Source organism: Hemiscyllium ocellatum, chromosome 39, assembly GCF_020745735.1.
Source record: "Hemiscyllium ocellatum isolate sHemOce1 chromosome 39, sHemOce1.pat.X.cur, whole genome shotgun sequence".
In the NCBI taxonomy this organism is placed as follows: Eukaryota; Metazoa; Chordata; class Chondrichthyes; order Orectolobiformes; family Hemiscylliidae; genus Hemiscyllium; species Hemiscyllium ocellatum.
The window spans coordinates 40381072-40406642 of NC_083439.1; the positions used below are offsets into that span (position 1 = coordinate 40381072).

General features: G+C 43.2%; 1 protein-coding gene across 2 annotated transcripts in view; it reads left to right on the top strand.

Moving 5' to 3' along the window:
• ankdd1a (ankyrin repeat and death domain containing 1A) overlaps positions 1-25571 on the top strand; it is a 273678-nt gene that overhangs the window by 22322 nt on the left and 225785 nt on the right. For both annotated transcript variants that reach the window (XM_060853051.1, XM_060853052.1), the window contains exon 3: positions 16881-16979. In XM_060853051.1, the coding sequence (XP_060709034.1) occupies positions 16881-16979 (99 nt within the window). The remainder of the gene's footprint in view (positions 1-16880; positions 16980-25571) is intronic.

The following is a 25571-nucleotide window of genomic DNA, read 5'->3' on the forward strand; positions in this document are numbered from 1 at the left end:
GGCCTGTTTCCACACTGTAAGTAATCTAATCTAAACTCAGGTTCTTCAGCCCAACAAGTCCACATTGATCCTCTGAGGAGTAACCCACCCAGGCCCACTCCCCCACCCTGACAAATGCACCTAACACTATGAGCAATTTAGCATGGCAATTCAGCTGACCTGAAATCTTTGGATTGTGGGAGGAAACTGGCGCACCTGGAGGAAACCCACGCAGACGCGGGGAGAATGTCTGTGTGGAATTTGCACTATCGCCTGAGGGGGGAATCAAACCTTGGTCCCTGGCATTCTGAGGCAGCAGTGCTAACCACTGAGCCACCCTGGTGAAATAATTAATTAATAAGAAATACTTCTGACAAAATACTTTAAAGCTAGCTTTTGATTCAGTACCACAAGGCCATATACTGAAAAATATGGGACACTGAGGAACTTTTGGTATTAGCCAGATCCCTGTTACAGAAGACAGATAGGAGCATGACAGTTATAAGAATTAACGAAAGAAACAGTATAAGCAAAATAATAAGACATGTTTTTGTGAGCATACAAATACTGCTACAGAGACAAGTTATAAGGTAACACACAAGTAGTACAAGCACACAGTTGTATTCAGACATAAGAAAAGGTTGAGTTCTAATAGAATTCCACTTCTGAGAAGTTGAAACAAAGGCATTATAAAGAGAATATACTGGATTGTGACTATAGTTTTCTTTAAATTTCATTTGAATAAATATCTACTTGTTTTTAAGTGTGGATTTAAACATGGTATATAAATTTGAAGTAGAAGCATTATCATATGAAAATGATAGTCTGTGATATAGTGCTAATTATTATGTACTTTAAAATGAATCATTATATTAATAAATTGGAGTTCACGCTTTAATCCTCATGACCCTACAGCTAGCTGACAATGTTCTACAATTGTTTTAATTCAGTCATGGGCCTAGTATTGCTAGCTGGGCGAGCATTTATTGCCTGTGCCTATTTGCTCTGGAGGGGGTGCCCTCATGAACAGCTGCAGGCTGTGTTATAGGAGACACCATGCTGTTAAGGAGACCATTCTAGGATTTTGATGGAACAAGAGTGAAGAAAGGATGATATATTTCCAAGTCAGGATGGTGAATAACGTGGGGGAGAGCTTGCAGCCAATGGTGTTCCCATGTATGTGCTGCCCTGGTCCTTCTAGATGGGTATGAAAGGTGCTGTCTGAGGAGATTTGGCAAATTTCTATAGTGCAGCTTGTAGATTGCGCAGTAGCAGCAGTGTGCAATTTCTTGGTGGAGTGACTTGAACGTTTGTTGATATGCAAATCAAGTGAGCTGCTTTTACCTGGTGGGTGTCAAGCTTATTGAGGGTTGTTGAAGCAATACTCAATGCCCTGACTGAACACAATACTCCAAGTGCGGCCTCACCAACATCCTGTACAACTGCAGCATAACTCCCCAACTTCTATACTTAGTGCCCTGACCAATGAAGTCCAGTGTGCCGAAAGCCTTATTGACTGCCCTGTTTATCTGTGACTCCACTATCAAAGAACCTTGCATCTGAATTCCAGGGTCCCTCTGTCCAGACAAGTGGCGGGCAATTCCATCAAACTTCTGACTTGTGTCTTGTAGAAGGTGGACAGGCTTTGGGGTATCTGTATGTGTGCTAATCGCATAGTATTCCCAGTCTGTGACCTGCTTTTGTAGTCAGTGTATTTTTCTGGCTAGTCCAGTTGAGAATCTGGTCAGTTGTAATCTATGGGATGTTGATAGTAGGGGAATGAGAGATGGTAACACCATTAATTAATATGTGAACTGAAGGTAGCTATTGCCTGGCATTTGTATAGCGTGTATATTAATACCCCAAGCCTACATATTGACCATGTTTTTCTGTATTTAGGCATGAACTGCTTCAGTATCTGAGGAGATGCACATGGTGCTGCACATTGGCCAGAATCCCCACTTCTGACCTTATGATAGGGTCATAGTACAGCATGAAAACAGATTCTTCAGTCCAACTTGTCCTTCCGACGAGATATTGTACATTAATCTAGTCCCATTTGCCAGCATTTGGCCATATTCCCCTTAACCCTTTCTATTCAAATATCCATACAGATGCCATTTAAATGTTGTAATTGTACCAATCTCCAGCACCTCTTCTTGCATACGTGCATCACCCCCTGCATGAAAAAGTGCCCCTTAGGTCTTTTGGGCGGCACAGTAGCACAGTGGTTAGCACTGCTGCCTCACAGCGCCAGAGATCCGGGTTCAATTCCCGCCTCAGGCGACTGACTGTGTGGAGTTTGCGCGTTCTCCCAGTGTCTGCGTGAGTTTCCTCCGGGTGCTCCAGTTTCCTCCTACAGTCACAAAGATGTGCGGGTCAGGTGAATTGGCCATGCTAAATTGCCCGTAATGTTAGGTAAGGGGTAAATGTAGGGTTCTGAGTGGGTTGCGCTTCGGCGGGTCGGTGTGGATTTGTTGGGCCGAAGGGCCTGTTTCCACACTGTAAGTAATCTAATCTAATCTAAATCTTTCCTCTCTCACCTTAAACCTATGCCGTCTAGTTTTAGACTTGACCACCCTGGGGAGAAAATCTTGTCTATTTATCCTATCCATGCCCCTCATGATTTTATAAACCTTTATAAGGTCACCCCTCCATGGAAAATAGCTGAAAATAGACCCACCTATTCAGCCTCTCCCTAGAGCTCAAACCCTCCAACCCTGGCAACATCCTTGTAAATCTTTTCTGAACCCTTTCTGGTTTCACAACATCTTTCCTATAGCAGGGAGAGCAGAATTGAATGCAGTAATCCAAAGGTATTACTCCCAACTCCTATACTCAGTGCACTAACCAATAAATGCAAGAGTACCAAGCACCTTCTTCAGGATCTTGTCTACGGTCATTGATGAAGCAGTGAAGATGGTTGGGCATAGGACATTATTTTGAAGAACTTGTGCAGAGGTGCCATGGACTTGAGATGACTGATCTCCAACAAAGATAATCATGTTCCTATATACCAACACCAACCAGTGGGGAGTTTTCCCCCTATTTCCTACTGACTCAAATTTTGCTTCGGCATCTTGATGCTACATGCAGTCAAATGTGGTCTTGATATCAAGGGCTATCACTCACCTCACCACTGGAAATCAGTTCTTTTGTTCATGTATGAACCAAGGCTGTAATGAGGTCAGGAACTGAGAAACCCTGGTGAAACCCAAACTGGGGCTCATTGAGCGAATTATTGCTGAGCTGGTGCTGCTTGATGGCACTGTTGACAGCACTTTTTATAACTTTATTGATGATAAAACAATGGAATGGTAAATGGCTGGGTTAACTTTGTCCTTTGTTTACAGAACAAAACAGGGCAATTTTCCACATTGTCAGATAGATGCCAATGTTGTAGCTGTATTGATACAGCTTGACTAGGGATGCGGCAACTTCTAGAATGTTGTCAGGATCCATACTCTTTGCAATATTCACTGTCTCCAGCTGTTTCTTGAAATCGCATGGAGAATTGAATTGGATGAAGACTAGCATCTGGGATGCTTAGGACCTCTAGAGGAAGCAGAGATGGATCATCCACTCAGCACTCTGGCTGTAGACTGTTGTAAATGCTTCAGTATTGTCTTTTGCACTGATGCACTGGGCTCTGTCATTGAGGATGGGGATATTTGTAAAGCTTTCTCCTTCAGTGACTCATCATTGATCTCTGGCTTGATGGTAATAGTAATGGTAAAGTGGAGTTAATCCTGGCCATGAGTCTGTAGATTGTATTGGAGTATGATTCTGCTGCCACAGATGGCCCACGGTGCTTTGTGGATGCCCAATCTTGAGGTGCTGAATCTGTTTGTAGTCTGTCCTGTTTAGCATGGTGATAGTGTCACATAAGGTATTATCAGTGTAAAGGCAAAATTTCCTCTCTACAATGTCTGCATGACAGTATCAGTATCTGCGGCAGGTAAATTGGTGAGAAGGAGGTTTATTGTTTCCCTTTTGTTGGTTCCATCACCACCTGCTGCAGATCCAGTGTAACAACAATATTCTTGAGGTTTTGGTCAGCTTAACCAGCCGTGTTGCTGACAAGTCTAATAGGAAGATCAGTCAGGTAAAGTACAATTTAATAGAAAGAACAGGCAGAGCTAATGAATATGGCGGGACTGGCAGTCTGAATTGGAGTAAAACAGGTAAGGCAGATGAGCCTAGCGCCCGGGACTATAATGTTGTAGCCATTACAGAAACTCTGATTGGAAGAAGCGACTGGCAGCTCAACATTCCGGGGTTTGGATGTATAAAGCATGATAGAGAAGGCTGTAAAAGGGGGAATTTACAGTATTGTTTAAGGAGAATACCACGTCTGCACCATGCGAGGACATCTTGGAGGGCTCATGCATATGGATAAAACTGAAAAATAAGAATGATGCAGTCACTCTGATAGGATTATACTTTAGGCTTCCTAATATTCAGCAGGAGATAGAGGAACAGATTTGAACACAAGTCATTTTACATCTTTCAAATAACAGGGTTGTTGTAGTGGGTAATTTTAGCTTTCCCTACATTGACTTGGGCTCCCTTCATTCCAAAGGCTTACTTGGGGCAGAATTTACTAGGTGCATCCAAGAGGCTTACTTGAAATGTGTATCATTCAACTGGGGAAGTGCTATACTAAATATTGTAATGAAGAATGACCCTTCCCTGTGATCAAAATTTCAGGAGTCTATTTGGTACAGTGATCAGAATTCCATAAGCTTTAAGATAGTTTTTAATAAACATAAGACTGGTTGTTGAGGCTAACTACAACAGTCTTAGCCAGGAATGGAGAAATTAAATTGGGGCCAGATGTTTGAGGGGAAATCCACATCTACATGGGAGACTTCTAAAGGCCAGTTGATCACAGTTCGGGACTGGCATGTTCCTGTGAGGATGAAAGATAAGGATGGCAAGATTTGGAATCCTGGACGAAAGATATTGAAAGATTAGTCAAAAAGAAAAGGGAAACATATGTAAGGTTTAGGAAACTGAAATCAGACAAAGCCAGATATATTTGAGGGGTATAAAATAGGCAAGAAAGAATTTAAGAAAGAATTAGGAGGGCTAAAAGGGGTTGTGAAATGTTCCTGGTAAGTAGGATTAAGGGAAACCCCAAGGCCTTTTATATGTATTAGGAACAAGAAGGTAGTTAGGGAAAGGGTTGGTGTACTCAAAGACAAAGGAGGGAATTTATGCATGGAGTCAGAGGAAGTGGTGAAGTCCTTTATGAATACTTTGCATATTCACCAAGGGGAAGGACATGGATGATAGTACCATTAATGAGGAGTAAGTTGATATTAAGAAGGAAGTTTTGAAAAACATTAAGTAGGTAGATCCTCAGTACTGATGGGATCTATTCTAGGATACTGAGAAAGGTGAGGGAGGAGATTGCTGGGGCCTTGACAGGGATCTTTCTATTCTCTTTAGCCACAGGCTAAATCCTAAAAGACTGGACAGTAGCCAGTATTGTTCATTTGTTTAAGAAGAGCAACAGGGATATTCCAGGAAATTATGGACTGGTGGGGAAATTATTGGAGAAGATTTGTAAGGACAGAATTTACTTGCATTGAGAAAGAGTGGATCTGTTAGGGACAGTCAGCATGGCTTTGTCAAGGGGTCTTTTTTCACAAATTTAATTGAGTTTTTCATTGAAATATGGAAGGTGGGTGTTGTCTACGTGGACTTTATTAAAACATTTGACAACATTTGTCATGGGAGGCTGATTCAAAAGATTAAGTCAAATGGGATAATCAACACGGTTTTGTGAAGGGTAGGTCGTGCCTCACAAACCTTATTGAGTTTTTTGAGATGGTGAATAAACAGGTGGATAAGGATAAAGCAGTTGGTGTGGTGTATATGGATTTCAGTAAGGCATTTAATAAGGTTACCCACAATAGGCTATTGCACAAAATAAGGAAGCATGGGATTGAAGGTGATTTTAATGGATTGGATCAGAAATTGGCTAGCTGAAAGAAGACAGGATGGTGCTTGATGGGAAATGTTCATTCTGGAGTTCAGTTACTAGTGGTGTACCATAGGGATCTATTTTGGGTTCACTGCTGTTTGTCATTTTTATAAATGACCTGGATGAGGTTGTAGAAGGATGGGTTAGTAAATTTGCAGATGACACTAAGGTCGGTGGAGTTGTGGATAGTGCCAAAGGATGTTGTGGGTTACAGAGGAACAGAATTAAGCTGCAAAGCTGGACTGAGAGGTGGCAAATGGAGTTTGATGTGGAAAAGTGTGAGGCAGTTCACTTTGGAAGGAGTAAGAGGAATGTAGAGTACTGGGCTAATGGTAAGATGTTTGGTATTATAGATGAGCAGAGAGATCTCAGTACGTAGATCCCTGAAAGTTGCCACCCAGGTTTGTAGAGTTGAGATGAGAGTGGTGCTGGAAAAGCACAGCAGGTCGGGCAGTATCCGAGGAGAAGAAAATCGACGTTTCTGGCAAACGTCCTTCTTCAGGAATAGAGGCAGAGTGCAGGCAATGTCAACTTTCCTGCTCCTCAGATGCTGCCTGAACTGCTGTGCTTTTCCAGCACCACTCTAATCTAGACTCTGGTTTCCAGCATCTGCACTCCTTGTTTTTACCCAGGTTGATTGGATTGTTAAGAAGGCATACAGTGTGTTAGCTTTTATTAGTAGAGGGATTGAGTTTTGGAACCATGAGGTCATACTGTATCTGCACAAAACTCTGGTGCAGCCTCACTTGGAGTATTGCATACAGTTCTAATCACCACATTACAGGAAGGATGTGGAAGCTTTAAAGGGTTCAAAGGAGATTTACTAGGATGTTGTCTATGAAGGGAAGGTCTTGTGAAGAAAGGCTGAAGGACTTGAGGCTGTTTTCAGTAGAGGAAAGAAGGTTGAGAGGTGACTTAATTGAGACATATAAAATAATCAGAGGGTGGAAAGTGAGAGCCCTTTTCTTTGGATATTTATGGCTAGCACGAAGGAACATAGCTTTAAATTGAGAGGTGATACATATAGGATAGATGTCAGAGGTAGTTTCTTTACTCGGAGAGTAGTAGGGGTATGGAATGCCCTGCCTGCAGCAGTAGTAGACTAGCCAAGTTTAAGAGCATTTAAATGGTCATTGGATCAGCATACGAATAAATGGGCTTCACATTGGTTCCACAGGATGGCGCAACATCGAGGGCTGAAAGGCCTGTTCTGCACTGTAATGTTCTATGTGCGAGGCATGTTTTGATTCAGAGAGTGATAGGTACCTGGAACACGCTGCAGGGGAAAGTGGTGGAAGCAGATACAAAACAATGTTGAAGTGGCACTTAGGCAGACACATGAACAAGCTGGGATTAGAAGGAAATGGACCATTTGAAGGCAGCTGGGATTAGTTTAGAATTGTATCATGGACAGCATTGACATGCTGGGCTGAAGAGCCTGTCCCTTGTGTGTTGCTGAGCTCTGATTGGTGGCGTAGATGAAATCCCTACCACAGTACATTCTGTGCCCATGCCACCTTCATTGCTTCTTCCAAGTATTGTCAACGTAAAGGAGCACTAAGTCATCAGCTGAAGGAGGATAGTATGTGGTTATCAGCAGGAGGTATCAGACGAGACATACTGGCGCCTGGCATTTTTGAGTTATAAGACTGTCTAGCAACAGGTTAAATTGTTAAGTTCCAGCTTTTACTCAGAAAGTAGTAGGGGCATGGAACACATTTCCTGCAACAGTAGTCGACTCACCAACTTTGAGGGCATTTAAATGGTCATTGGATAGGTTTATGGATGAAAATGGAATAGTGTAGGATAGATGGGCTTCAGATTGGTTCCACAGGTTGGTGCAACATTGACGGCCGAAGGGCCTGTGCCGTACTGTGCTTTGATGTTCCATGTTCCGTGTTCTAGTCACAAAACTGAGAGAAGGAAGCATTTGCATTCAAGCCTCTGGAGAGCTTGCCAACTAAGAGAGGTGTCTCTCTGTTTTGATGTGAATGGAAGAAAACCAGCATTAAAAGACTCTGAAAAGAAGAACTTCTAACTCAACCAAAAGCATATGTCCGTTTGACTGGCTACGTAATTGGGGATTGCAGCTGTGTGATGTCAGTATGATATCATTATGAAAAACCAAACAAATTGTTGAGGAAGTCACCTCATTCCATTGGTACTTTGATCTTTAGATCCACAAATTTTTTTCTTTTTGACCAAGTTTGCCAATCATAGTAATTCTGTGTTACCATCCATCTTGAATGTCCATTCATTTCTCGATTAATGTATGTGTATTCGGATTTAAAGAGGATATAGTTTAGGGTTACATATTAGTTATTAAAAATCCATTTTTGACATTCTTTAAAGGATATGTTTGTTTATAATTTTATTTTCTTGTTTTTGATGAAACTGGCATGAGTTTCTTCTATCAAAGATACTGGCCAAAGTCAGACAATTCAACCAACTTGGTAATTAATTTGGTCATTGCAATGGATCATGTGCTTGATTTCCTATGTTTTTTTCCCATCAGTGTAGTGACGGATTCTGATTACTGACATTAATAAATCTTGAAGAAAAGTAGCTGTTTCTGCTATATTACATCTGTAGGTATATTCTACCCTGAGATAACTTTTCTGGTTTGAAAACTCCTGGGGATAAGACATTTCATCACAGCATGCAGAAGTTAACTGGTAAAGCTGACTAATTTCCTTTAATGATCTGAAATTTTCCTAAGCCGAGGGTTTAATCTGACAATATGTTTGGGTGGATTATCTTGCCAGCAGGAAAAGAGAATAGAAACATTAACACTTTAAACATCTAAAAAAGAACAGAATATGATTGGAACAATAGAAAGAGAATAAACTTGCTCTTGATTCTGGCAGAGGTACAAATGTGATTGTACATTGTTTCTGTGTGGCCACCTGTGCAACATATTGACGTATGTGTTTTGTGCACACATTGCTGGAGCATGCGCTTCATGATGAGGAACTTTGCCTTAGAATGTCACAAAGCCGGTGACTGAAAGGAAATTTGGAGACTGGCAGAGAAAGACCAGAGTGCATAGGTACAGGTGCAGAGGTACAGTTGTGAAACTTCTAATTTTTTCTTTCATCCTACCACTAAATTCACTAAGGTATATAAAAATAATAATAGGATCATTATATGAAAAGTTTTGAACTGCTCCCATATTAATTAGGATAATCGTAATATAAAGAATTTAGAGCGGGCAGATTTCTCGAAATATATATACAGAAGAACTTCCTGTAAAAACGTGTTGATAACCATACAAGGGATGGCAGAGTGCTGGATCTAATTCTGGAAATTTTGTGACAGGTGTTCAAGGTGACAGTGGGTGAGTGTATTAGTGATAGCAACCACGATACCATACTTTATAAGTTTCTAATGGAAAAAGGGAAATATGATCTGCAAGGTAGCAATGGTTTGTCAGAGGGTTGTCATGTCTAAATAATCCAGTAGAATCATTCAAGGAAGTGGCCAAATGTTTGGATGAGGATAGGGCAGTTGATGTAATTTATAAGCAAGGCATTTTGCAAAGTCCCTCATGGGAAACAAAGAAAGAAGGTAAAAACTCATGGAATCCAGGGTAACTTGGCAAGTTGGATCCAAAATTGTTTTAGGGGCAGGAGAAAGGGATAGTGACAGAAGGCTGTTTGTGTGACTGGAGCCCAGTATGCAGTGGCATACAACAGGGATCAGCATTGGGTTTCTTATTGTTCATGATATTCACAAATGACACAGATGAAAATGTGGAGAGGATGATAGTTAAGTTAGTCGATGATGATGGCCCTGGTGGTTGACAGTGAGGAGGAAGGTGTTAGGTTACAGGAGGATTTAAACTGATTGGTCCAAGTTCTTAAATACAAGCAGCAATTTATATTTATAAAAGCACTTAAATGTAATAAAAGATCCCACGCTGCATATTAAATACCTTTTGAAACAGATTATGATACTGAGCCATAAGAACTGGAGTATGTTCAACTGTCAAAGCTGACCATCCTGAAATTTAAAAAAAATTAAGTTCTTATGCTGAATAACAGAAAAGGCACTACATGTTAAATGACCCACTCTTGTCTTCATCCATTCTCATTTTGAGATGAGAAATTTCTTCAGTCAACGAATTTGAATTTTTGGAGTTCTTAAACCTTCAAGGGTTGTGGATGCACTATCATTGAATGTACTATTTCATATATATCTAAAGTCAAGGTAGACAGTCTTGATCTGTCAGGTAAGCAAGCTACCTGGAATTATGAAGATGGAGTCCAAATCCAAGTACAACTGTGGTCATCTTGAATGGTGGAATAGTCTTGATAGGCTATATAGTCTCCTCCTCCTGTCTTTTTTTGCGTCTTTAGTGTCATAGAGATATACAGCATGGAAACAGAACCTTTGTCCATGCCAACGAGGCATCCTATATAAATCTAGTTCCATTTGCCAGCATTTGGTCCATATCACTCTAAACCATTACGATTCATATATCCTTCCAGATGCTTTTTAAATGTTGTAATCGTACCAGCCTACACCACTCCCTCTGGCAGCTCTCAGCCTTTCCTCATAGGACCATCCCTCCGTACCAAGCAACGTCCTATGAAAACTCCTATTAACCCTTTGAAAAGCTTCCACATCCTTCCTACTATGGGGTGACCAGAACTGGGTCATATACACTGCTCCAGATGTGACTGCACCAGAGTTTTGTACAGCTGCAGCATGACCTCATGGTTCCAAAACTCAACCTATTTACCAATAAAAGCTAACACACAGTATGCCTTCTTAATAACCCAATCAACCTGAGTGGCAACTTTCAAGGATCTATGTACATGGTCTCCGAGATTTCTCTGCTCATCTACACTACCAAGAATCTTACCATTAGCTCAGTACTCTGCATTCCTTTTACTCTTCCCAAAGTGAATCACTTTTCTGCATTAAATTCCATTTGCCACCTCTCAACCCAGCTCTGCAGCTTATCTATATCTCGGTGTAACCGACAACATCCATCGTCATGATCCACCAACCTTTGTGTCATCTGCAAATTTACCAACCCATCCTTCTATACCCTCATCCGGGTCATTTATGAAAATGACAAACAACAGTGGATCCAAAACACATCCTTGCGGTGCACCACTCGTAACTAAAGTCCAGGATGAACATTTCCCATCAACCACCACCCTTTGTCGTCTTTCAGCTCGCCAATTTCTGATCCAAACTGCTAAATCACCCTCAATACCATGCTTCTGTATTTTGTGCATTAGCCTGCTGTGGGGAACCTTATCAAACACTTTACTGAAATGCATATGCACCGGATCAACCACTTTACCCTCATCCACCTGTTTGGTCACCTTCTCAAAGAATTCAATCAGATTTGTGAGGCACGATCTACCCTTCACAAAACCATGGTGCCTATCCCTAATCAACTTATTCCTTTCTAGATGATTATATCTCCTGTCTCTTATAACTCTTTACCCAGAACCGAAGTAAGGCTCACAGGTCTATAATTTCCAGGGTTGTCTATTTCCCTTCTTGAACAACATTTGCTATCCTCCAGTCTTCTGGCACTATTCATGTAGACCCATTGTACTCTGAGGTAACCTTCTTCGATGTCCATGGCATCTCCAATTTTAGTGTCATCTGCAAACTTACGAACAATATCTCCTATGTTCACATCCAAATCATTTATATAAATGCCAAAATGCAGTTGATCTAGCGCGAATTCTCATGGCACACTGCTGACTACAGGCTTCCAGTCTGAAAAGCAACCCTCCACCACCCTCTGTCTTCTACTTTTAAGCCAGTTCTGTATCCAAATAGCTAGTTCTCCCTGTATTCCGTTTGATCTAACCTTGGTAATCAGTCTACCTTGAGGAACCTGGTCAAATGCCTTACTGACGTCTGTTTAGACCACAGCCACTGCTCCTCCCTCATCAGTCCTCTGTTACTTCTTCACAAAACTCAATTAAGTTAGTGAGACATGATTTCCCATGGGCGACCGAATCAACACAGACATCTACTATAAACCGACTGACTCCCACAGCTATCTAGACTACACTTCCTCCCACCCTGCCCCCTGTAAAAATGCCATCCCATATTCCCAATTCCTTCGTCTCCGCCACATCTGCTCCCAGGAGGACCAGTTCCAATACCGTAAGCCCAGATGGCCTCCTTCTTCAAGGACCGCAGATTCCCCCCAGACATGATCGACGATGCCCTCCACCGCATCTCCTCCATTTCCCGCTCCTCCGCCCTTGAGCCCCGCCCCTCCAACTGCCACCAGGACAGAACCCCACTGGTTCTCACCTACCACCCCCCAACCTCCATATACAGCGTATCATCCGCCGTCATTTCCGCCACCTCCAAACGGACCCCACCACCAGGGATATATTTCCCTCCCCTCCCCTATCAGCGTTCAGAAAAGACCACTCCCTCGGTGACTCCCTCGTCAGGTCCACACCCCCCACCAACCCAACCTCGACTCCCGGCACCTTCCCCTGCAACCGCAAGAAATGCAAAACTCCTCCTCCCTTACTTCTCTCCAAGGCCCCAAGGGATCCTTCCATATCCGCCACAAATTCACCTGCACCTCCATACACATCATCTATTGCATCCGCTGCACCCGATGTGGCCTCCTCTATATTGGGGAGACAGGCCGTCTACTTGCGGAACGCTTCAGAGAACACCTCTGGGACACCTGGACCAACCAACCCAATCATCCCATGGCTCAACACTTTAACTCCCCCTCCCACTCCACCAAGGACATGCAGGTCCTTGGACTCCTCCATCGCCAGAACATAACAACATGACGGTTGGAGGAAGAGCACCTCATCTTCCACCTGGGAACCCTCCAACCACAAGGGAGGAACTCAGATTTCTCCAGTTTCCTCATTTCCCCTCCCCCCCACCTTGTTTCAGTCGATTCCCTCGAACTCAGCACCGCCCTCCTAACCTGCAATCTTCTTCCTGACCTCTCCGCCCCCACCCCACTCCGGCCTATCACCCTCACCTTGACCTCCTTCCACCTATCACATCTCCATCGCCCCTCCCCCAAGTCCCTCCTCCCTACCTTTTATCTTAGCCTGCTGGACACACTTTCCTCATTCCTGATGAAGGGCTTATGCCCGAAACGTCGATTTTCCTGTTCCTTGGATGCTGCCTGACCTGCTGCGCTTTTCCAGCAACACATTTTCAGCTATGATTTCCCATGCATAAAGCGATGTTGATTACCTTTAATCAGTCCTTGCCTTTCCAAATACATGTAAGTCCTGTCGCTCCGGAATCCCTCCAACAATTTACCCACCACCGATGTCACGCTCACTGGTTTATAGTTCCCTGGTTTTTACTTACCACACTTCTTAAATAGTGCCACCTTGTTAGCCAACCTCCGGTCTTCTGGCACCTCAACTGTCACTATCAATGATACAAATATCTCAGCAAGGGGCCCAGCAATCATTTCACTAGCTTCCCACAGAGTTCAAGGGGATCACGTACTAGGGATTTATCCACCTTTGTGCATTTTAAGACGTCCAGAACCACCATCTCTCTAATATAGACATTTTCCAAGATTAGATTCCCTACAGTATGGAAACAGGCTCTTCATCCCCTCTGAAATGTAACCCACCCAGACCCATTCCCATACCCTATATTTCCTGACTAATGCACCTAATACTATGGGCAATTTAGCATGGCCAATTCACCTGACCTGCACATCTTTGGATTATGGGAAGAAACCGGAGCACCCGGAGGAAACCAGGGGAGAATGTGCAAACTTCACACAGACAGTCACCCGAGGCAGGGATCGAACCTGGGTCCCTGGTACTCTGAGGCAGCAGTGCTAACCACTGAGCCACTGTGCCGGCCCAAGATGTCGGTATTTATTTCCCCACATTCCATATCTTCCATATTCATCTTCACAGCAAGCACTGATGCAAAATACTTGTTTAGTATCTCACCCATCTCCTGCAGTTTCACATGTCGACTACCTTGCTAATCTTTAGGGGGCCCTGTTCTCTCCCTGGTTACTCTTTCGTTCTTGATTTATTTGTAGAACCCCTTTGGATTCTCTTTAACCCTATTTGCCGAAGCTATCTCATCTCCCCTTTTTTGCCCTCCAGATTTCCCTTTTAAGTACACTCCTACTATCTTTATAGTCCTTTAAGCATTCACTCAGTCTCTGCTTCTATACCTGACATATGCTTCCTTCTTTTTCTACACCACAACCTCATTTATTTAGTTAAAAATCACACATCAGGTTATAGTCCAAGAAGTTAATTTGGAAGCACCAGCTTTCAAAGTGCTGCTCCTGCGACCTGATGAAAAGGCAGTGCCTCAAAAGCTAGTGCTACCAAATAAACCTTGTCCACTTTTAACTTTGTCCACCCCAGTCCAACAGCGGCATGCTCAAATCAATTTTTCTAGTCATCCATCATTCCCTATGCCTGCTAACCTTGCTCTTCACCCTAACAGGAACAAACTGTCCATGCGCTCTCATCATCTCAATTTTGAAGGCTTCCCATTTTCCAGCCATCCTTTTACCTGCAAACATCTGCCCCCAATCAACTTTCGAAAGTTCTTGCTTAATACCCTCAAAATTGACCCTCCTCCAATGCAGAACTTTAACTTTTAGATTCAGTCTTTCCTTTTCCATCACTATTTTAAGACTAATAGAATTATGGTCACTGGACCCAAATGCTCCCCTACTGATATGAGTCGCTTGCTCTGCCTTATTTCCCAAGAGTAGGTGAAGTTTTGCATCTTCTCTAGTAGGTGCATCCACATAGCAGAAAATTTTCTTATATTCGCTTAGCAAATTCATGTCCATCCAAGTCCTTAAGACTATCACAGTCCCAGTCTATGACTGGGAAGGGACTCCAATGATCCAAAAATGTGAATCCTTTACCCATTCTCCAGCTTCTCACCACGCATTCATCTGCTCTATCCTCCTATTCCTACCTTCACTAGTTTGTGGCAATGGGAGTGATTCAGATATTACTATCCTCGAGGACCACCTTTTTCAATTCCTGCCTAACTTCCTCAGAATCTTGTCCTTTTCTCTTCCTATGTTGTTAGTTCCAACAATGACCTCTTACTTGTCTGTCTCCTCTTTAAGAATATTCTGTACCTTCTCCGACACATCATGACACCAGGGAAGCAACACACCATTCTGCTGTATCACTGTCGGCCACAAAAACATCTGTCTGGGCCTCTGACAACAGAATCCCCTATCACAGTGGATCGCTTGGAATCTGATTTTTCCCTCGTTACACGAGAGCCAGTCTTGGTACCAGAAACCTGGCTGTCAGTGCTCCATTCTCCTGCGAGTCAATCTAGCCCTATATTTTCTGAAACAGCATACTTGTTTGAGATACGGAAAGCCATAGAAGACTCCTGCACTACCTGCCTCCCTCTCTTACCTTTCCTGGAGATAACCCATCGACCTGACTGTGTCTTCAGTTACCTCCCTTCCTATAACTGCATCTATCTCACTGCCTAGATCATGTAAATTCCTTGTTGCCTCTTTCTGCCACTCTAACCGATTCTCACGATCCGAGAGGATTTTCAGCCAAATACACTTCCTGCAGGCATAATCGTCAGTAGCATGGAAAACTTCCTAACCTCCCATATCCAACAGGAATAGCACATCACACCATCTTTGCACATTAATGGTCAACACTCCCAGAAAATAGCATAGTCTTATTGCTCTAAAAACACTCTCCATGCTAATTTGGTATCTATGTTTTATATTTTTAAAGTTGAATAAAAAATCAGGTCTCAGTAAAACCATATAATCAAAAGAACCCACTGTACTTACTGCTGTAGAATTACAAATAAAAGCTCGCCACTGAATTGCTCCCTAGTTGTAATCACCCCACACAGATTTCTGCAAGGTCAGCTGTGAATTTGTCTAGTTTGTTTATTTTTCTTAGACAAACTCCAATGTCCAGAGGTACTTTAAATCAAACAGGAGAGGCAGTAGTTGTGAAGGTTCGCTGGTAGATCAGACAGCAGTGTAGGTTTATTTTTGTGTTGATTTACTTCCCACCATGTGGTCACTGCCTTTGTCTCCCTTTTTCTTTTTTTAAAAGTGCTGTTGTTATCACCTTTTTGTTTCCAAAGTTTCAAGACAATGTAACAGCTTACAGAACAGTGATAACTGCTCCTTGAATTCGAGGAAATCAGCTCCAACATTGAAAATACTTCAAAAATGGAGCAGGTTTTACAGCAAAATCTTTTTCCATTGTCTTAGATTGGGGTCTTGGCTCTTTACAATGCTTTCAGAACTGGGGACTTTGTCCTTTACACTGCTCTGGATGTCTGAGTGTTTCCCCAGGACTGATGACAGCTCTAATTCATGTAAATCAAAACCTGTCAAGCATATGAAGACGGAGAAAGTGAGGACTGCAAATGCTGGAGATCAGGGTCTAGGAGTGTGGCACAGCCGGTCAGGCACCATCTGAGGAGCAGGAGAATCGATGTTCTGCCAGAAACGTCACCTTTCCTGCTCCATGGATGCTGCCTGGTTTGTTGTGTTTTTCTAGCACCACACTCCTCGATGGTGCATATGAAGAAGTTGGAATTAATTGTAACAGTTTGTAAATTGGATCTTCAGGCTTTTGAGTTGAGAGCCAGGGTGAGTGAATTAGGAACAGCAGTTTGGATTAGTTCTGGAGTTTTGACAGAGTTGTTGGGTGCAGGAAATTGGATTGGTTTATGTGTCGATGGTGAGTAGGCTATAACTGTAGACTTGGACATGGTAGGTTTGGAAAAGAAGGTGAGGGGGCAGTGCCAGGGTGGGAGTGGAGTTCAGTATGCCATTGTGAATGTGCCATTTTCTCATCCTGTTGATTTTTGTTTAACAAAGGGAGTATTGATGAGAGCTACAGTACAGGCAACTAATCGTCTTTATGTTGTTTTTCAGATAGGCCGAACAGCTCTACACTGGGCAGCTGGGGCTGGACATGAACAGGCTGTGAAATTTCTTCTCGACCACAATGCCTCAGTGGATGATCAAGACAGTGTAGGTCATATTAACTCTTCCCTTATGGCAGTTCTGCAATTGCTCACTAAATCAGCACAGCCATTGACACTGTAACAAACACAGAAAATGCAGTGGAAACTTAGCATGCCTGACAGCATTTGTAGGGAAAGAAACAGATTTAATGTTTCTTGCCCAATATGACCCACTTTCAGAAATACCTTTGGGAAGGTCAGATTACCTTCAAAACGTTAACTATTTTTCTCTCTAAGACCCGCTTAGTTGCTCCAGTGTTTTCTACATTTGTTTCAGACTTCCAACATTGCAAATCTAGACTCTGTTTTCCAGCATCTGCAGTCACTGTTTTTACCACCTTGATGTTTAGAAGAACTTGGATGTATTCATAAAAAGAATATGCAGTTAGAACACAGACATAGAACTTTACAGCACAATGCAGGCCCTTTGGCCCTTGATATTGCACCAACCTGTGGAACCAATCTGAAGCCCATCTGACTATTCCATTTTCAGCCATATGTTTATCCAATGACCATTTAAATACCCTTAAAGTTGGCGAGTTCACCACTGTTGCAAGCAGGGCATGCCATGCCCCTACTATTTCTACCTGTGATATCTGTCCTATATTTATCATTCCTCAATTTAAGCTATGCCCCCTTGTGCTAGCCATCTCTATCCGAGGAAAAAGGCTCTCACTGTCTATCCTATTATATTAGATTCCACAGTGTGGAAACAGGCCCTTCGGCCCAACCAGTCCACACCGACCCTCCAAAGAGTAACCCACCCAGACCCATTTCCCTCTAACTAATGCACCTAACACTGTGGGCAATTTAGCATGGCCAATTCACCTGACCTGCACATCTTTGGATTGTGGGAGGAAACCGGAGCACCTAGAGGAAACCCATGCAGACAGAGAGAATGTGCAAACTTCACACACCTGAGGCTGGAATTGAACCTGGGACCCTGGTGCTGTGAGGCAGCAGTGCTAACCACTGAGCCACTGTGCCATTATCTAACCCTCTGATTATCTTCTATCTCTCAATTAAGTCACCTCTCAACCTTCTTCTCTCTAACGAAAGCAGCCTCAAGTCTCTCAGCCTTTCCTTGTAAGGCCTTCCCTCCAGACCAGGCAACATCCTCTGAACCCTTTCCAAAGCTTGCACATCCTTCCTATAATGAGATGACCACTGCTGTACACAATACTCCAGGTGCAGCTGTACCCAGTCTGCAGTTAGCCTGCAGACTGATGCATTTGTGAAGCTGAGAGTTTTGCAGGTGGCACATTTGGAGAGGTGCTCACACAGCAGCCTAATGGAATGGGTGGCCATCAGTCAGTCCAAGAGAAAGGCAAATATTGCAAAAGGCCCCTGTGATTCCGCTGGCAAATTGATTTTTCGTTTTGGAAGCTGATGAGGATGTTGGTTCTTCAAGAGGTGCAGATAGAGCCAAGCTTCTGGCACCACAAGTGATTTGAATGTATAGGAGGGGAGGAAGAAAGGAGGCAGAATAGTAGTGGAACAGACAGGCATTTGTGTGACCACAGATGTGATAGCATGTTGCCTCCCTGGAACAAGGGTCAGGGATATCACTTAAATGGCTGCTGGACATCTGAAGATGGAAGGTGACAAGACAGAGACACCCATTAGTACCAATGATTTAGGTCTAACGATGGATGAGGTCTTGCATCAAGAATGCACGGAGTAGACAGTCAATTAAAAAGCAGGACCTCAAAGGTTTTAATTTCTGGATTATGTCCAGTGCCACATGCTAGCAAGAAGAGAAATAGAGGAATAGGGTAGATGAATGTTGGCTTGAGAGTTGATGCAGGAAGGAGTGGTTTAGACTTCTGGATCACTATGACTGTTTCTGGGGAAGGTGAAACCTCTACAAGCAGGGCAGTCTGCAACTGAAATAAAATGGAAGCAATAACCTTCAGGAGGATTTGTTAGTGCAGTTGGAGGAGTTTAAACTAGTTCAACAGGGGCAGTGGACGCAGTACATCTGTAAATGAAGCAAGGCAGAGAGAGTTCAGCCATCTTGAATTTCAAGAGAGCAAGGCAAGGGTGGATGGCCTCTACTTCAATGCTAGGCATGTTTGTGTTAAGCAAGATGAGTTAAGGTTGGATTGACACATGGATTTGTGATATTTGGCCATTACAGAAATGTGGTTAGGGAGAGGCAGTGCTGGCAACTCAATATTTTGGAATATAGGAACTTCAGGTGAGACAGGGGAGGGTGTAAACGAGAAGGTGGTATTGCATTATTGATTAAGGAGTCAGTTACTGCAGTAAGGAGGAATGCTATCTTGAAAAAGTCTTCAAATGAGGCTTAGTGATTAGAGCTTAGGTGTAAAAAGAGGACTGCCACATTGCTGGAAGTGTATGAGAGGCCCCAAGTTATCAGCAGGCAGTAGAGGAGCAGACCCCATGCAGACAATTCACTTCGATACGTAAACGTCATAAAAGGGTAATTATATTAGGGGATTTCAACTTCCCAACATTAATTGGAGTAAGTATAGAGATGTACAGCATGGAAACAGACCATTCAGTCCAACCTTTCCATGCCGACCAGCTTTCCCAACCCAATCTAGTCCCACCTGACGGCACTCGACTCATATCTCTCCAAACCCTTCCTATTTATGCACCCATCCAGATGCCTTTTAAATGTTACAATTGTACTAGCCTCCACCACTTCCTCTGACAGCTCATTCCATGCATGCACCATCCCCTGTGTGAAAATGTTGCCCCTTAGGTCTCTTTTATATCTTTCCCCTCTCATCCTAAAACAATGCCGTCTAGTTCTGGACTCCCTCACCCCAGGGAAAAGACCTTGTCTATTTATCCTATGCATACCCCTCATGATTTTATAAACCTCTATAAAGTCACCCCTCAGCCTCTGACGCTCCAGGGAAAACAGCCCCAGCTTATTCAGCCTCTCCCTATAGCTCAAATCCTCCAACCCTGACAACATCCTTGTAAATCTGTTCTGAACCCTTTCAAGTTTCACAACATCCTTCTGATAGGAAGGAAACCAGAATTGCACCCAGTATTCCAAAAGTGGCCTAACCATTGTCCTGTACAGCCACAACATGACCTCCCAACTCCTGTACTCAATACTCTGACCAATAAAGGAAAGCATACCAAACACCTTCTTCACTATCCTATCAACCTGTGGGTTGTAACCTGCGTTCCAAAGTCTTTTTGTTCAACACAGCTCCCCAGGACCTTACCATTATTGTACAAGTCCTGCTCTGATTTGCTTTCCCAAAATGCAGCACCTCAGATTTATCTAAATTAAACTCCATCTGCCACTTCTCAGCCCATTGATCCACCTGGACAGGATCTCATTGTAATCTGAGTTCATCGTCTTTGCTGTTCACCACACCTCCAATTTTGGTGTCATCTGCAAACTTACTCACTGTACCTCTCATGCTCATATCCAAATCATTTATGTAAATGACAAAAAGTTGAGGACCCAGCACCGATCCTTGTGGTACTCTACTGGTCACAGGCCTCCAGTCTGAAAAGCAACCCACCACCACCACCACCCTCTGTTTTCTACCTTTGAGCCAGTACTTTATCCAAATGGCTAGTTCTCCCTGTATTCCGTGAGATCTAACCTTGCTAACCAATCTCCCGTGGGGAACCTTGTCGAACACCTTACTAAAGTCCATATAGATCACATCTACCACTCTGTCCTCTTTGTTACTTCTTCAAAAAACTCAATCAAGTTTGTGAGACATGATTTCTCATGCACAAAGCCATGTTGACTGTCTCTAATCAAATACATGTACTTCCAAATACATATCTTTCCAAATATATGTACTTCCTGTCCCTCAGGATTCCCTCCAAGAAATTGTTCACCACAGACATCAGGCTCACAAGTCTATAGTACCCTGGCTTGTTCTTACCATCTTTCTTAAACAGTGGCACCACGTTAGCCAACCTCCAGTCTTCCGGCACCTCACCTGTGACTATCCATGATACAAATATTTCAGCAAGAGGCCCAGCAAACACTTCACTAGCTTCCCACAGAGTTCTAGGGCACACCTGATCAGTCCAAGTGATGTATGCACTTCCTCCTCTGCAATATGGACAATTTTCAAGATGTCACCATCTATTTCCCTACAGTCTATATCTTCCATGTCCTTTTACACAGTAAATACTGATGCAAAATACTCTTTTAGTATCTCCCCCATCGCCTGCGGCTTCACACAAAGGCCGCCTTGCTGATCTTTGAGGGGCCCTATTCTCTCCCTCATTACCTTTTTGGAATGTATTTGGAAGACCCCTTTGGCTTCTCCTTAACTCTGTTTGCCAAAGCTATCTCATGACCTCTTTTTGCCCTCCTGATTTCCCTCTTAAGTATATTCCTACTTCCTTTATACTCTTCGAAGGATTCACTTGATCTATCCTGTCTATACCAGAGATATGCTTCCTTCTTTTTCTTAACCAAACCCTCAATTTCTTTAGTCATCCAGCATACCCTGTACCTAACAGCCTTTTCTTTCAACCTAACAGGAATAAACTGTCTCTGGACTCTCATTATCTCATTTTTGAAGGCTTCCCATTTTCTAGCTGTCACAAAGCTAGTCTCTTTTGTCTAAAAGTTGTTCCTTTTCTCAAGGATACTATGTCCTTGGTTTTTTTTCAGAGGGGTAATAAACTGCTCTCAGTGCTGATTAGACTGGTTTGGTGTAGAGATTAAAGGGTATTGAGAAGCCTTTTTGTTTCTATGTAAATAGTTGAGACTTCAGGCCAAAGTGGTCATGTTTTAGAAGTAACCTGTGTAATGAAAAGAGAGTGGTCAGCTCTCTAACTGAGCAGTTTAGTTCAGTCCACAAATAGTTGGGAGTTCAATAATGAACTGTGTGCAAACTCTCTCTCCCTCTCATCTTCTGCTCTTCTAACTTCAACCTTGAAACATGTGTTTCATTTTTTAACTGTGTTTCAAGAGGGTTTGCTTAACAGGACTTTTGTGTATATTCGGAACAGCATAAGTAAGTTTGGATAGACTGAATTCTGTTGGGGTTCTTTATTCTGTTCTTTGTATTTCATTATGTCATCTTGTGAATAAATCTTTGTCTGTTCTAAAACCTGGTAGTCAGCCTAGCTAACTCACTCTGGGTAATTTTCACTGGACGCTTACTGAAGTTATGGTCTGGGCTGACTGCTTAAGAATGTTCTGAGTGGTCAGACCTAGTCCATAACGCTAGGTACAGATCACTTTACCTGCGAACATCTGACCCCAGTAAGCTTTGGTATAGAGTCATAGAGATGTACAGCATAGAAACAGACTCTTCGGTCCAACCCGTCCATGCCAACCAGATATCCCAACCCAATTTAGTCCCACCTGCCAGCACCCGGCCCATATCCCTCCAAACCCTTCCTATTCATATACCCATCCAAATGCCTCTTAAATATTGCAATTGTACCAGCCTCCACCACTTCCTCTGGCAGTTCATTCCATACACATACCACCATCTGTGAGAAAAAGTTGCCCTTGGGTCTCATATCTTTCCTCTCTCACCCTATACCTATGCCCTCTAGATCTGGACTCCCTGACCCCATGGAAAATACTTTGTCTTTTTATGCGATCCATACCCCTCATGCTATGCCATGCTAAATTGCCCGTAGTGTTGGGTGTATTAGTCAGAGGGAAATGGGTCTGGGTGGGTTAGCCTTCGGAGCGTCTGTGTGGACTTGTTGGGCTAAAAGGCCAGTTTCCACACTGTAGTGAATCTTAAAAAAAAATGTAGAGAGTCTGTCAGGAAGAATATACAGCTGTTATGGCAAAGGGATGGGTTAAAGTGTGTCTGTTTCAATGCAACGAGTGTCAGGAATGTGAATGATGAACTTAGTTCCAAGTACAAATCCAAGCTCTATGATGTTGTGGCCATGACAGAGACTTGGATTTCACAGTTGCAGGAATGGTTGTTAGATGATCCAGGGATTAGATTAGATTAGATTTCCTAAAGTGTGGAAACAGGACTTTCGGCCCAACAAGTCCACACTGACCCTCTGAAGAGTAACCCACCCAGACCAATTTCCCTGTAACGAACTCACCTAACAGTATGGGAAATTTAGCATGGCCAATTCACCTGACCTACACATCTCTGGACCGTGGGAAGAAACCGGAGCTCCCGGAAGAAACCCACTCAGACACGGGGAGAACGTGCCAACTCCACACAGACAGTTGCCTGAGGCTGGAATCGAACCTAGGACCCTGGTGCTGTGAGGCAGCAGTGCTAGCCACTGAGCCACCGTGCCGCCCCAAAAAAGACGGGTGGGGTGGGGTGTGTAAAAGAGGAGGGGGAGTAGCATTGTTAATCAGAGAGTGCATCACAGCTGCAGAAAAGGAGGTGGTTGAGTCAGAATAGGTAGAAGTCAGTAACAGTAAAGCAGCAATCACTTTATTTGGTGTTTTCTATATACCCTCCCCCAAAGAACGGATTGGACAGCAGAGATCTTGGAAAGGTGCAAATGTAACAGCGTTGTTGTTATGGGTGACTTCAACTTCTCCAATATTGATTGGAACCTCTTTAATGCAGATGGTCTGGATGGAGCTGAATTTGCCAGGTGTGTCCATGAGGGATTCCTGACTCAATATGAAGATGGGTTGAATAGGGAGAGGTGATATCGGATTTGGTGCTAGACAACGAGTGAGGCCGGGTGTCAGATCTCTTGGTGGGAAAGCAGTTCAGTGACAGTGACCACAACTGCCTCACCTTTACCATATCCATAGAGAGGAATAGGAACTGATTGTATGGGAAGGTATTTAAATGGGAGATGGGAAATTATACTGCTATTAGACAGGAGTTGTGGAGTATAAATTGGGAACAATTGTTCTACGGGAAATGCACAACAGAACTGTGGAGGCCGCTTAAGGTGCACTTATTGTGAGTGTTGGATAACTTTGTTCCACTGAGACAGGCAAGGAATGGCAAGGTGAAGGAACCTTGGATGACAAGAGCAGAGGAGCTTCTCGTCAAGAGGAAGAAGGAAGCTTACTTAAGTTTGAGGAAGCAAGGATCTGGCACAGCTTTAAAGAATTACAGGGTAACTAGGAAAGACTCAAACATGGACTGAGGAGAACTAGAAGGGGGCACAAAAAAGCCTTGACGGGAAGGATTAGAGAAAACCTAAAGGCGTTCTGCATGTTTGTGAGGAATAAGAGAATGATCAGAGAGAGGGTAGGACTGAAGAGGTAGGGGAGGCCCTAAATATGTTTTTTGCTTTAGTATTCATGAGAGAGATGGACCTTGTTGATAGTGAGAACACCGTGAACCAGGTTAAAAGGCTTGAACAAATTGATATAAAGAAAATGGATGTGCTGGAAATTCTGGGAAGCATCAAGATAGATAAGTTCCCAGGGCTGAACTAGATATATCCAAGGTCACTACGGGAAGTGAGGATTGAGATTGCTGTGCCTCTGGTGATGATCTTTGCATCCTCCCTGTCCATGGGGGTAGTACACTGATTGGAAGGAGGTGAATATTGTTCCTCTGTTCAAGAAAGGGAATAGGGAAATCCCTGGGAATTGCAGATCAGTCAGTCTTACATCTGTGGTAAGCAAGGTACTGAAGAGGATTCTGACAGGATTTATGAATATTGGAAAAACGTAGTTTGATAGTCAGCATGGCTTTGTGAGGGGCAGGTCATGCCTCACAAGCCTTATTGAGTATTGTGAAGATGTGATGAGATAAGTAGATGAAGGTTGAGCTGTGGATGTGGTGTACATGGATTTCAGTAAGACATTTGATAAGGTTCCTCACGGTAGGCTCATTCAGAAAGTTAGGAGGTGTGGAATACAAGGAAATTTGGCTGTCTGGACACAGAATTGTCTGGTGAAATGAAGACAGTGAGTGGGAGTGGATTCTCCCAGTATTCTACCTGGTGGTTGATGACCAGTGGTATCCTGCAAGGATCTGTTATTGGGCCTCTGCTCTTTGTAGTTTTTATAAATGACTTGTTTGCAGAAGTGGAAGGGTGGGTTAGTAAGTTTGCCAATGGCACAAAGGTCAGTGGTGTTATAGATAATGTCAAATTGTTGTAGGCTACAGCATGACATTGACAGGATGCAGAGATAGGCTGAAAAGTGGCAGATGGAGTTCAACCTGGATAAGTTTGAAGTGATTCATTTTGGAAGGTTGAATTTGAATGCTGACTGCAGAATTAAAGGCAGGATTCTTAGCAGTGTGGAGGAACAGCAGAATCTTGGGGTCCACATACATAGATTCCTCACTGTTTCCACCCAAGTTGATAGAGTTGATAAGAAGGTGTATGGTGTTTTGGCTTTCATTATCTGGCGGATCAAGATTTTGCTGCAGCTCTATAAAACCCTGGTTAAACCTCACTTGGAATATTGGGTTCAGTTCTGGTTGTCTCATTATAGAAAGGATATAGATGCTTTCGAGTTACCAGGATGCTGCCTGGATTGGAGGACTTGTTGAGTGAGCTTGGGCTTTTCACACTGAAGAGAAGGAAGAGAGGTGACTTGATAGAGGTGTACAAGGTAATGAGAGGCAAAGCTAGAGTAGATAGCCAGAGACTTTTTCCCAGGGCGGAAATGGCTGTCACAAGAAGTCGTAATTTCAAGTAATTGTGGGAAGGTATAAGG